This window comes from Ranitomeya imitator, chromosome 1, assembly GCF_032444005.1.
Source record: "Ranitomeya imitator isolate aRanImi1 chromosome 1, aRanImi1.pri, whole genome shotgun sequence".
NCBI lineage: Eukaryota > Metazoa > Chordata > Amphibia > Anura > Dendrobatidae > Ranitomeya > Ranitomeya imitator.
In genome coordinates this window covers 903,902,802-903,917,310 of record NC_091282.1, presented here as the reverse complement: position 1 = coordinate 903,917,310, position 14,509 = coordinate 903,902,802, and the positions used below count along the sequence as shown (strand labels likewise).

Genomic DNA, 14,509 nt, shown 5'->3' with positions numbered 1-14,509 from the left:
ACCTGCATCAGGGGCTTATCTACAGCATTCTGGGATGCTGTAGATAAGCCCCCAATCCCCGATGTATCCTAAAACATGAGAAAAAGAGGTTAGATTATACTCACCCAGGGGTGGTCCCGGTCCGATGGGTGTCGCAGTCCGGCGCCTCCCATCTTCTTACGATGACGTCCTCTTCTTGTCTTCATGCTGCGGCTCTGGCGTACTTTGTCTGCCCTGTTGAGAGCTGCAGTGGGCAGGTGCTGGGCCTCTCTGACCTTTCCCGGCGCTTGCGCACTGCAGTACTTTGCTCTGCCTTCAACAGGGCAGACAAAGTACGCCTGCGCCGGAGCCGCAGCGTGAAGACAAGAAGAGGACGTCATTGTAGGAAGATGGGAGGCCCCGGACCGCGACACCCATCGTACCAGGACCGCCCCTAGGTGAGCATAATCTAACCTCTTTCAAGTCTTTCAGGACACATCGGGGGCTTATTAACAGCATTCCAGAATGCTGTAGACGAGCCCCTGATGCCGGTGGGCTTAGCTCACCTTCGATTTTGGGGGTGACAGGTTCCCTTTAAAATAATCCCGTATTCCCTGTTAGTGGCAGCTTCAAAAGAAAAGGTCATTCGCAATGAAATGTTAGTAAAAATAGACAGCGGATATACTTAATGCAAATATTCTTTTAAACCATGGATATATATCTAACAGCAAATGCTATCTCAAAATGAAAAATAGCGATGGGAATGCCACATTAAGTTTGGCTTACCTGAAATGTCTGAGCCAGACCCAGAACGAATTGAATCAGAGAAAGAAGCGGAATCAGATTCGGAGTCACTAGCTTCACTACGAGTATCATAATCATTTCCTTCTCGCTGGTCTCGCTCACGCCCTTCTGGACCATACTCCTCTTCCTCCTCTCCCTCCTCCTCCTCTTCGGCTTCTTCTCCTTCGTCCTCCTCTTCTTCCATGCCTTCCTCATTTTCACTGTTTGCTTGATCTTCATCAGATGATTCACTACCACTACCACTATCCCTGTCTGACCCATAATCTTCAGAGTTGCCATCAGACGAGCGACTTGACCGGCTTTGCCTTCGACTTGAATCATTCCTTAGTTTCTAGCAAAAAGAATAAAAGGTGTTTTTTTTTTAAACCGGAATGGATTAAAAATTCTTTAGTTGTGAGGGTTTAATACATGACATCTCTATTAACCCCTTCATGACCGTGGGTATTTTTGTTTTTCGCTCCCCTCCTTCCCAGAAACATAACTTTTTTATTTTTCCTTCAATATGGCTATGTGAGGGCTTATTTTTTGCGGGACGAGTTGTAGTTTTGAACAACATCATTGGTTTTAGCATGTCATGCACTGGGAAACGGGAAAAAAATTCCAAGTGCGGTGAAATTGCAAAAAAAAAACCACTTGTTTTTTGTTTGGCTTTTTTGCTAAGTTCACTAAATGCTAAAACTGACCTGCCATTATGATTCGCCACGTCATTACGAGTTCATAGACAAACATGTCTAGGTTATTTTTTATTTAAGTGGTGAAAAAAAATTCCAAACTTTGATATAAAAAAAAATAAAAATGGAGCCATTTTTCGATACCCGTAGCATCTCCATTTTTCGTGAACCGGGGGTTGGTTGAGGGCTTACTTTTTTGCGTGACGAGCTGTCGTTTTTAACCCCTTTCTGACCTCGGACGGGATAGTACGTCCGAGGTCAGATCCCCTGCTTTGATGCAGGGCTCCGCGGTGAGCCCGCATCAAAGTCGGGGCATGTCAGCTGTTTTGAACAGCTGACATGTGCCCGTAATAGGCGCGGGCAGAATCGCGATCTGCCCGCACCTATTAACTAGTTAAATGCCGCTGTCAAACGTGGGAGTCATGGGTTCAAACCCCACCAAGGACAACATCTGCAGAGAGTTTGTATGTTCTCTCCGTGTTTGCGTGGGTTTCCTCCGGGTTCTCCGATTTCCTCCCACATTCCAAAGACATACTGATAGGGAATATAGATTGTGAGCCTCATCGGGGACAGTGATGATAATGTGTGCAACCTGTAAAGCGCTGCGGGATATGTTAGCGCTATATAAAAGATTATTATTATTATTATTAAGACCCCATTCAGTTATGACATCCAAGCAATTTAAGCCGATACCTCGGGAGCCACTTCTGGAGTATTGGATTTGGGTCTTCTCTCAGATTCCCTCTTCCTTGAGCTCACTTTGTCTTGAGATCCTTTAAAACCATCCCGGGAGGTACTACTAGATGAATGTATTCTTCGGTCACCCTCAGGTCTTCTGTTCCTGTCATGTCTCTGGAAATCATCACTCTTGTAATCAGACGCCTGCTTTCCTTTGGAGCCGACAACCCTTCTTGCACTTCCAGACAGCCTTTGGGGTGGAGGCCTTGCTAAATGAGGGGACGGTTTTTGCCTCTTTGGTTCAGACATTTCAACTCTATCACTTTTTCTTTTTGACCCTTTAGGAGGGGGAAAAAAAAAAACATTTTCCATTAAGAATAAGATTACCAAAATTATAAATTAAAAAAATATATTTATAGCTTAAATTTATACAGAAACTATGCTCCAGAATAGGAGGATACATTTCAGCCCTACTAAAAACCATAGCTATAGCTATGATGTTTTGTTTCTTTTCACTTGAGACACTTAACTATATTCACATAAAAAAGAACAAAAAATTTTATACTACTTAAGCAACAAGCGAGGTCTATTTACACTGGACAATTAAAAGGCTTCTTTTGCTTCCTGAATGGTTGTTAAAGAGGACTTTCACCAGTTTTAGAATGTTAAACTGGACAAATAAAGGGATAATGGCTGCAGTCGAATTAAAAAAAAAAAGGCAATTTTAATTTCTCATCTCTGTTGTAGCAACAGTAGATAGAAAATTTTAGATTCCAATTTCCCCTTCAACCAAGACCGCATTGGAAGAGAGTCTCTGGGGGCACGTACTTTTTTTTTTTTTTTTTTACATTGCCCATCATGAGTAGACAGCAAAATGCAAGGGTGATAAGAACACCCACCCCCTCGAAAAGACCAGAGTTTCTCCTGTGAGACATAATGACAGCCATGCTCTCCTCCATGATTTCAGCATCTACGGTGTGGAGTACAGCAGTCTCTTTACAAACATCTCAAGGCAGTGTCAGCTCTGGACGAGAGCCGTTTGTAATGACTTATCTCTGTTGTACTCTGTACAGCAGATGTACTGTATATATCACAGTTGGCTCCGAGTCACTACGTCTCACAGGAGAAGACCTGCTGTAAGTTTCTCTAGGGGCATCTCCTTTCCCCCCTGCATGACATCTCCTGCTTATGATTGGGTAGTGTCATGCAGATTAAAAAAAAATAAAGCACATGACTCGTAAAGCTAAGAGTAGTTTCTCCTGTAAGGGGGGAAAAAAAGCAGGAAAAACCATGCCCAAAGACGAATTTCTGGTAATGCTCCTTGGTTAAGGGGAAATTAGAATATAAAGTTTAAAATCCAATGTCTCCACAATGGTGCTGAAAAATGTAAACTACTTCTTATTGAGCTTGTAAGTCACTATTTCAAGATGTGGCCAGTTTAACATGCTAAAACTGAAAGGTCCCCTTTAACCCCAAGGGAGGTTTGCACAATGACCAGGCCAATTTTTACAATTCTGACCACTGTCCCTTTATGAGGTTATAACTCTGGAACGCCTCAACGGATCCCGGTTATTCTGACATTGTTTACTCGTGACATGTTGTACTTCATGATAGTGGTAAAATTTCTGATATTTGATATTACCTGCGTTTATTTGTGAAAAAAAACTAATTTGGCGAAAATTTCGCAATTTTCCAACTTTGAATTTTTATGCAATCAAATCACAGATATGTCACAAAATACTTAAGTAACATTTCCCACGTGTCTACGTTACATCAGCACAATTTTGGAACCAACATTTTTTTTTGTTAGGGAGTTATAAGGGTTAAAAGTTGACAAGCGATTTCTCATTTTTACACCACCGTTTTTTTTTTTTTTTTTAGGGACCACATCACATTTGAAGTCACTTTGAGGCGTCTACATGATACAAAATACCAAAAAGTGACACCCTTCAAGTGCTTCGCTGGAATTTTTGGAATGTTTAAATAAAAATGAACATTTAACTTTTTTCACAAAAAATTTACCGTACTTCAGCTCCAATTTGTTTTATTTTCCCAAGGGTAAGAGAAGAAATTGGACCCCAAAGGTTGTTGTACAATCTGTCCTGAGTACGCTGATACCCCATATGTGGGGGTAAACCACTGTTTGGGCGCACGGCAGAGCTCGGAAGGGAAGGAGCGCTATTTGACTTTTCAATGCAAAATTGACTGGAATTGAGATGGGACGCCATGCTGCGTTTGGAGAGCCACTGATGTGCCTAAACATTGAAACCCCCCACAAGTGACACCATTTTGGAAAGTAGACCCCCTAAGGAACTCATCTAGATGTGTTGTGAGAGCTTTAAACCCCCAAGTGTTTCACTACAGTTTATAACGCAGAGCAGTGAAAATAAAAATTATTTTTTTCCCACAAAAATTATTTTTTAGCCCTTAGTTTTGTATTTTCCCAAGGGTAACAGGAGAAATTGAACCCCAAAAGTTGTTGTCCAAATTGTCCTGAGTACACTGATACCCCATATGTGGATGGGGGGAACCACCGTTTGGGCGCATGGGAGGGCTCGGAAGGGAAGCAGCGCCATTTGGAATGCAGACTTAGATGGATTGGTCTGCAGGCGTCACATTGCGTTTGCAGAGCCCCTGATGTACCTAAACAGTAGAAACCCCCCACAAGTGACCCCATATTGGAAACTAGACCCCCCAAGGAACTTATCTAGATGTGCTGTGAGAACTTTGAACCCCCAAGTGTTTCACTACAGTTTATAACGCAGAGACGTGAAAATAAAAAAATCTTTCTTTTGTTTCCACAAAAATTATTTTTTAGCCCCCAGTTTTGTATTTTTCCAAGGGTAACAGTTGAAATTGAACCCCAAAAGTTGTTGTCCAATGTGACCCGAGAACGCTGATACTGCATATGTTGGGGTAAACCCCTGTTTGGGCGCACGGGAGAGGAAGGAGCGCTGTTTTACTTTTTCAACGCAGAATTGGCTTGAATTGAGATCGGACGCCATGCTGCGTTTGGAGAGCCCCTGATGTGTCTAAACAGTGGAAACCCCTCAATTATAACTGAAACCCTAATCCAAACACACCCATAACCCTAATCTCAACGGTAACCCTAACCACACCCCTAACCCTAATCCCAACCCTATTCCCAACCGTAAATGTAATCCAAACCCTAACCGTTGCCCTAACCCTAGCGGGAAAATGGAAATACATTTTTTTAAATTTTTTAATTTTTCCCTAACTAAGGGGGTGATGAAGGGGGGTTTGATTTACTATTTATAGCGGGTTTTTTAGCGGATGTTTATGATTGGCAGCCATCAGACACTAAAAGACTTTTTATTGCAAAAAATATTTTTTGCGTTAACACATTTTGAGAGCTATAATTCTTCCATATTTTGGTCCACAGAGTCATGTGAGGTCTTGTTTTTTGCGGGACAAGTAGATGTTTTTATTGGTAACATTTTCGGGAATGTGACATTTTTTGATCTCTTTGTATTCCGATTTATTCAGAACGACCAAAAACCAGCTATTCATGAATTTCTCTCTTTTTTTTTTGGGGGGGGGGGGGGTGGGGGGCGCGTTTATACCGTTCCGCGCTTGGTAAAATGGATAAAGCAGTTTTATTCTTCAGGTCAGTACGATTACAGCGATACCTCATTTATATCTTTTTTTATGTTTTGGCGCTTTTATACGATAACTATTTTCTAGAAAAAATAATTATTTTTGCATCGCTTTATTCTGAGGACTATAACTTATTTTTTCGCTGATTATGCTCTATGGCAGCTCGTTTTTTTGCAGGACAAGATTACGTTTTCAGCGGTACCATGGTTATTTATATCTATCTTTTTGATCGCGTGTTATTCCACTTTTTGTTCGGCGGTATGATAAAGCGTTTTTTGCCTCTTTTTTTTACGGTGTTCACTGAAGGGGTTAACTAGTGGGACAGTTTTATAGGTGGGGTCGTTACATACGCTGCAATACTAAATATGTGTACTTTTATTGTTTTTTTATATGAAGGAATGTATTTATTGGAACATTTTTTTTTTTTTTTTTTTACTTTCTTACTTTGCCCCAGGGGGGGACATCACATTATATCGACAGATCGCTGATCTGACACTTTGCTGTGCACTGTGTCAGATCAGCGATCTGACATGTACAGCAGGGAGGCTTCCCGATGCCTGCTCGGATGCAGCCCCGCGGCCATTTTGGATCCGGGCCTGCAGGGAGGAGGAGGTAAGAGACCCTCGGAGCAACGCGATCACATCGCGTTGCTCTGAGGGTCTCAGGGAAGCACGCAGGAAGCCCCTTCCCTGCGCGATGCTTCCCTATACCGCTGGAACACTGCGATCATGTTTGAACAAAGAAGTAGTGGAGGGCACCATCCAGGCATGATACCAGTACCAAAAATAGGGGGTTTACCCTAAGCATGACATGAATAGGATACAAGATACAAAGAAAAAGAGCGTCAAGCTATATAAAGGGGACCACCACTATTTACACAACTATACAAAATTATTTTTATTTGTCAACCAAAGAACAAACACCACACTATTAAAATCACTTAAAAACCAAATTGGATCATGGGTTCCAAATGAAGAACCACCCCCTTGGACATGGGTGTGATGGGGAGCAATGTGCACACAAGTGAACAATATATGTAAAGGATATACAATGGTGTATAGGCAAAAAATGGAACTTATATCTAGATGAGAATGATATGACTAACAGAATATCACCATTATAATAATCACACATGAAGGTATAGTACGGCTCGCAGCATTAATGGCACTGTACTATAAATAATATACAGGCCTGTGCGTAAATGAATTTTAACTACTAGTCGGCATTATAAACATATGACATATAGAAGAAAAATGCGGCAGCACTCACCGAAGGTTGCGTGGTCCGAATTCTTTATTAGAAACACTTACAGTGCAGATAACATGCTGACGGCACGGGGGAGCAGGAAAGGCGAGGAGGTGAGCAGGGAAAGACAACGGCCGTTTCGCGCCGACTGTAGCGCTTCAACGGGAGACCCGTTGAAGCGCTACAGTCGGCGCGAAACGGCCGTTGTCTTTCCCTGCTCACCTCCTCGCCTTTCCTGCTCCCCCGTGCCGTCAGCATGTTATCTGCACTGTAAGTGTTTCTAATAAAGAATTCGGACCACGCAACCTTCGGTGAGTGCTGCCGCATTTTTCTTCTATATGTCATGGATTTGTTGCTTGTCTTCATGCGAGCACCGCCACTGTGAGGATCGGGCTCTCCCATCCCACCACGCGCTTATCTTAGCTGAGACATATATAGCGGCTGTGCAGCTTTACTTTTTTCTTGGATGGACATAAACATAATATGATCGACCCATAAACACACAATTACATGCATTACACAGAGATAAGGCATGTTTGATCGCAGTGTGCCGGGGGTTAATGTGCCGAGGGCGGTCCGTGACAGCTCCTGGCACATACTGCCGGATGTCAGCTGCGATAGTCAGCTGACACCCGGCCGCGTTCCCCCCCGTGAGCATGGCTGATCGCTCTGGACGTACTATTCCGTCCTTGGGAAGTAGGGCCCACCCCACATGGACGGAATAGTACATCCAAAGGTAGAAAGGGGTTAAAATTGATATCAGAAAACTATAGTTCCCAGTGTGAAAATAAAAACATTTACAACGCCTTCCATATACCAAATACAAGAGCAGTTACCAAGCTGATTAAACTGGTAGAAAACATCTATTAGGGGCTCAATACTATTTTTCACACTCTGGATTGATACAAATTTTTTTTTCCAATGTAAAACAAACAAGGCTACAGACATTTAACTCCCCCTCCAAGCCTGTTTTCACCTTCATGACTAGGCCAGATTTTAGCATTCTGACCACTGTCACTTTATGAGGTAATAAATCTGGAACGTTTCAACGGATCCCAGCGATACTGACATTGTTTTATTGTGACATATTGTACTTCATGATTGTGGTAAAATTTCTTCGATATCATTTACGTTTATTTGTGGGGGGGAAGGGGGAATAAAATTTTCAACATTCTGCATGTTCAAAATTGTACTTTTTTAGGACTTTAAACTACTTTACAATCTGCACAATGTTTAAAACCTTTTCTTTTTTAGCTACTAAGTTAGAAAGGTTAAAAGTTGACCAGCAATTTCTAATTTTTCCAACAAAGTGTACAAAACCATTTTTTTTTTAGGGACCACATCACATTTGAAGTGACTGAGGGGCCTATATGACAGGAAATACCAAAAGTGACAGCATTCTAAAAAAAAATGCACCCCTCAAAGTGAAGTGCTGAAAACAACATTTAACCCCTTAATGACAGCCAATACGTCTTAACTGACTTGAGATATAAGAGAATAGCCTCCCCATACAGGTGACAATCCAGTAGCTGTCGGCTGTCCACTATAGCTGACAACATGCTGCATCAGCCATGATCAGTGTTGGCACCGTCCAAATCTGTTTAACCCCTTAGATGCTGCTGTCAATAGTGACTACATCATTATAAATGGTTAACAGAGTGTCAGGGCTTCCTATTTAACCAAATTGGTGCCCTCAAATCTTGATTTTGCGGTCCTGATGTTTGCCATGGCAATTCATGACCAAATAGCAGCCTTAAGGTACCATCACACTCAGAAACTTTCCCAACGATACGACCTGGCCGTGATCGTTGGAAAGTCCTTGTGCGGTCGCTGGAGAGCTGTCACACAGACAGCTCTCCAGCGACGAACAATGCCGAAGTCCCTTGGTAACCAGGGTAAACATCGGGTTACTAAGCGCAGGGCTGCGCTTAGTAACCCGATGTTTACCCTGGTTACCACTGTAAATGTAAAAAAAAAAAAAAACACATACTCACATTCCGGTGTTTGTCACGTCCCCCGGCGTCCGCTTCCCTGCACTCCTCCTGCATCCTGTATAAGCGCCGGCCATAAAGCAGAGCGGTGATGTCACCGCTGTGCTCTGCTTTATGGCCGGCGCTGACACAGGATGCAGGAGGAGTGCAGGGAAGCAGACAACAGGGGACGTGACAGGCACCGGAATGCGAGTATGTGTTTTTTTTTACATTTACAATGGTAACCAGGGTAAACATCGGGTTACTAAGCGCGGCCCTGCGCTTAGTAACCCGATGTTTACCCTGGTTACCAGTGAACACATCGCTGGATCGGCGTCACACACGCCGATTCAGCGACGAAATAAAGTTCTGGCCTTCTAGCTCCGACCAGCGATGTCACAGCAGGATCCTGATTGCTGCTGCGTGTCAAAAAACGATATCGCTGTCCAGGACGCTGCAACGTCACGGATCGCTATCGTTGTAATGTTGTTCAGTGTGAAGGTACCTTTAGAGTCTGATGGCTGTAGTAATCTGTTCAGAAGTTAGAGACATTTAGGTGGTAAAAATACACATTTTCATTCCTATCATGCCACTTTGCATTAATTCCTGTAAAGCACCTGAAGAGTTAATGAACTACCTGACAGCAGTTTTCAATTTGTCAGGGGGTGCGGTTTTTAAAATGGTATCACGTTTGGGGGTTTCCCCTATATATGAGACCCATAAAGTCACTTCAAACATGGATAAGTCCCTAAAAAAAATTAATTTAGTAAATTTCCTTGAAAAAATGAAAAATTGCTGCTACATTTTTAATCCTCCTAAAATTCTAACAAAATAAAATAACATTTTACAAATGGTGCTGATGTAAAGCCGACATGAGGGAAATGTTATTTATTAATGGTTTATTGTGGTATGGCCATCTGGATTAAAGGGATAATCATTCAAAGTTTGAAAATTGCTAATTTTTTAACATTTTTCTCAAATTTTTGATATTTTTTATAAATAAACAAAACATATTGACCTAAATTGACCATTATCAGAAAGTATAAGGTGTCATGAAAAAACAATCTCAAAATCACTGGGATTTGTTCTAGCGTTGCAGAGTTATTACAACATAAAGTGACACTGGTCAGATTTAAAAAATTTGGCTCCGTCACTAAGGGGTTAAGAAGCTTATTAAACATTCAGGTGCTTCACAGGAATTTTTGCAATGTGGAAGGAAAAAAATGAACATTTAACTTTTTTCAGAAAAACTTTACTTTAGACCCAATTTTTTCCCAAAAAAATTTGTTGTGTAATTGCTCTTCAGCACACCAATACCCATATGAAAAGAGAAAACAACTGTTTGGCAGTACAATTTGACTTTCTGAACATAAAATTGTGCTGGTATGGAGAGTTGACGCTATGTCCCGTTTGGAGAGCCCCTGATGTGCCTTAACAGTGGAAACTCCCCACAATTGACCCCATTTGGAAACTAGACCCCCTCAAGAAATGTATCTAGATGCGTGGTGAGCACCCTGAAACCCCATGTGCATCACACAATTTTTCATTTTAGCAAAAATAGCAGGATTGTTGTGCAATTTCTCCTGAGTATACAGATACCCCCATATGTGGGGAAATACTACTTTTGAAGTAAAGTGCAAAGTTCAGAAAGGAAGAAGCGCCATATTTGAGTTCAGATTTTGCTGGTATGGTTTGAAGGTGCCATGTCACATTGGCAGAGACCCTGATGTGCCAGCAAAAGCCCCACGCCCTCCATACGTGACTTCATTTTACAAACTACACCTTTCCACCAGCAATGAATTCATTTCAGGAATGCACTGATCATATTTTCACATGTACCTCACAGAATTTTACACCATTGGGCGGTGAAGAAAGAATAAATTTCATTTTCAAAATCACTAAAATGTTGTTTTAGACCGCAAGGTTTAAGTTTTCCGAGGGTTAATAGGAAAAAAAGTTAACCTCAAGTTTGTAAAAATGTCTCTTGAGTGCGCTAATACCCTACATGTAATCGGGAAATACTTTTCAGGCACAATGCAAAGCTCCAAAGGGAAGGCGCCTCCCAAAGCAGTGCGAAACATGCGTCGAGGCAGAGGGACGCACAGGATATTCACATGCACACCACTGGTAATGTATGCCCTATTATTGCTGCATTACGTACACCTGAAGTGTCAGTAAATACTATTCAATCTACTTCACAGAAGCCACATTCAAATTGTGAATACCTTTTTGAATGTTATCGCCTGTTGACTATACAGGATATGTATTGTAAACAGCCCATGTTAGCACAGGCTTAATGTCTCAGTGACAGCTACTTTATTACTTTGTCTTCACTAATTGCTGCTTCAAATTGGTCACATTTTCTGACACTACTTTCTCGTGATTATATCTTTTGCACTTTATGTCCTTTTCTCAGGACACTTATTTACATACACTGTTTATAATTTGGACCATGCTTAATTTTAGCCAGTGCTATGTGGTATTCCATGGCATAAGTGTCCCTTTTTAATGAACTAGCATCTTACTCAACATAATTGTTTTTTATGACTTTATCAATAAAAAATAATTTCAGTACCACCTTTTGGTCACCACGGCGTTTTACTTTGTGGGTTACCAATTCTGTGATTAAAGGGAATTTGTCACCACAAAATTTGCCTATAAGCTGCGGCCACCGCCATCAGGGGCTTATCTACAGCATTCTGTAATGCATTCTGTAATGCTGTAGATAAGCCCCCGATGTCACCTGAAAGATAAGAAAAACAAGTTATATTATACTCACCCAGGGGTGGTCCGGTCCGATGGGTGTCGCGGTCCAGGTCCAGCGCCTCCCATCTTTGTTGATGTTGTCCTCTTTGCTTCCTGCCGCTGCTCCTTCGCAGGCGTACTTTGTCTGCCCTGTTGAGGGCAGAGAAAAGTACTGCAGTGCGCAGGCGCCAGGAAAGGTCAGAGACACAGCACCTACGCACTGCAATACTTTGCTCTGCCCTCAACAGGGAAAATCAGTACACCTGCGCCAGAGCCGCGGCAGGAAGCAAGGAAAAGGACGTCATCGCATGAAGATGGAGACGCCGGACCGCAACACCCATCAGACCGGACCGCCCCTGGGTGAGTATAATCTAACTTGTTTTTCTTATCTTTCAGGTGACATCGGGGGGCTTATCTACAGCATTACAGAATGCTGTAGATAAGCCCCTGATGCCAGTGGCTGCAGCTTATAGGCGAATTTTGGGGTGACAGACTCCCTTTAATTACGTTTAATAGAGTTAGTTTTATTTCACCAAAACATTTGCTTTTTGGAGCATTTTTTCACTTTATATTGCTTTCAATAAGTGAAAATCTACAAAAACACAAGGGTGTGAATGACATTTCTGGTATTGTAAAAAAGCAGCTTTTAATTTGCATTAAAAAAACACTGCATGTGAACACAGGTTTACACAATTTCCTGCAGATTTGACCATGGATTCTATCTATTATAACACTAAGGGTACCGTCACACTATACGATTTACCTACGATCACGACCAGCGATACGACCTGGCCGTGATCGTAGGTAAATCGTAGTGTGGTCGCTGGGGAGCTGTCACACAGACAGCTCTCCAGCGACCAACGATGCCGAGGTCCCCGGGTAACCAGGGTAAACATCGGGTAACTAAGTGCAGGACCGCGCTTAGTAACCCGATGTTTACCCTGGTTACCAGCGTAAAAAACAAACAAACAGCACATACTTACATTCCGGTGTCCGTCAGGTCCCTTGCCGTCTGCTTCCCGCACTCACTGACTGCCGGCCGTAAAGTGAAAGCACAGCACAGCGGTGACGTCACCGCTCTGCTTTCACTTTACGGCCGGCAGTCACAGTGCGGGAAGCAGACGGCAAGGGACCTGACAGACACCGGAATGTAAGTATGTGCTGTTTTTTTTTTTTTTACATTTACGCTGGTAACCAGGCTAAACATCGGGTTACTAAGCGCGGCCCTGCGCTTAGTTACCCGATGTTTACCCTGGTTACAAGCGATCGCATCGCTAGATCGGTGTCACACACACCGATCTAGCGATGACAGCGGGAGATCCAGCGACGAAACAAAGTTCCAAACTATCTGCTACGACGTACGATTCTCAGCAGGATCCCTGATCGCTGCTGCGTGTCAGACACAGCGATATCGTAACGATATCGCTGGAACGTCACGAATCGTACCGTCGTAGCGATCGAAATGGCACTGTGTGACGGTACCCTAAGAGCTGGAATTCACTGCATTGTGCTGAACACACAATATATTTTTGCAGGAAACCGTAAATAATTTACCTTTTTTCTCATTCACATCCTGCTCACTTTCAGGGTTATACAATTCATCATCTTGATCTGGAGCCTCAGTTAAAATGTCATCCAAAACAACTTCACCATCTGAGGAGGGATAAAAAAAATTTATATATTAAGAGTAAAACACTAGACACAACTTTTGAACTGTTCCTTTTGAAAAAATTGCTTTATTGAAATTAGAAGGGCTCAAGTCTCCTACTAGTTCTTTTTTATCCATACATGTTAGTATGTGTCACATTTTCAGTTACTGGATTTTGGAACTCTGGTATAGGTTCTTGAACATATGTCACACATGCAGTCACTGCCATGCTTAAAGGGAACTTGTCCCCTCCCCCCCAGTGCATTTTTAAGTAAAAGAGCCACCTTCAGCAGCACTAAGGCTGCATTCTGTGAAGGTGGCTCTTATGTTTCTGATCCCTAGTAAGGCTACGTTCACATTTGCGTCTTTGGGCGCAGCGTCGTCGACGCAACGCATAACGCATCTCAAACGCATCCACAACGCAGCGTTTTTTGACGCATGCGTTGTTCTCTAAATTTAATGAAGATTCAAAACACCCAAAAAAGTGTCAAGACACTATATCACTTGCATTTAACTAAAAAAAAAAGCATGCGTCGACCAACGCAGGTCAACGCAGGCACCTGCGCCCTATGCGTTTTACATTGACACTAATGTGATTTTTAGACGCATGTACGACGCAAGTGCGTTGCATGTGTTTATTATTGAAAATGTGACGCAGGAAAAATGCTACATGTAGCGTCGTACGCGCCCTGTCTGGTGCGCCAAATTGACGCATGCGTCGTACAATGCATCAAAACACATACCGGCGCATATCCATGCGCCCATCATGTTAAAGATAGGGGCACATGACACATGCGTCGCCGACGCTGCGCCCAACGCCGCAAATGTGAACGTAGCGTAACACTGAAATATTGACTTTTATAAATTGCGCCCCATACCTGTATGGAGTCCCAGAGGTATGGTGTCTCCCCATTTCCGCCGCCTCCCAGCTGTCCATCATCCCAATCCCTTGCGTCTGTGTGCAGCCTCCTGTGTTGCTGTTACATGCCAGGCACTTGCCCCATCTCCCTCCTCTTTCCTCCCTCGGCAGCATCTGATGAGCTGACCTGCCAGTGAATTGCGTGTTCCCCAGCTCATCAGATGCTGCCAAGAAAGGAAATAGAAAGAGGAGGAAGATGGGGGCAGGCGCCGGGCATGCAACAGAAACACAGGAGGCAGCGCACAGACACGAG

The 14,509-nt window shown here is 42.9% G+C and overlaps 1 protein-coding gene across 5 annotated transcripts in view; it reads right to left on the bottom strand.

The window, feature by feature from the left end:
- YTHDC1 (YTH N6-methyladenosine RNA binding protein C1) overlaps positions 1 to 14,509 on the bottom strand; it is a 100,650-nt gene that overhangs the window by 54,945 nt on the left and 31,196 nt on the right. For 3 of the 5 annotated variants that reach the window (XM_069743383.1, XM_069743384.1, XM_069743386.1), the window contains exons 2-4: positions 13,244 to 13,342; positions 2,127 to 2,449; positions 745 to 1,093 (exon numbers count right to left, since the gene is read on the bottom strand). In XM_069743383.1, coding sequence (XP_069599484.1) covers positions 745 to 1,093; positions 2,127 to 2,449; positions 13,244 to 13,342 — 771 coding nt within the window. The remainder of the gene's footprint in view (positions 1 to 744; positions 1,094 to 2,126; positions 2,450 to 13,243; positions 13,343 to 14,509) is intronic. The other 2 variants (XM_069743385.1, XM_069743387.1) reach the window with 1 other exon arrangement.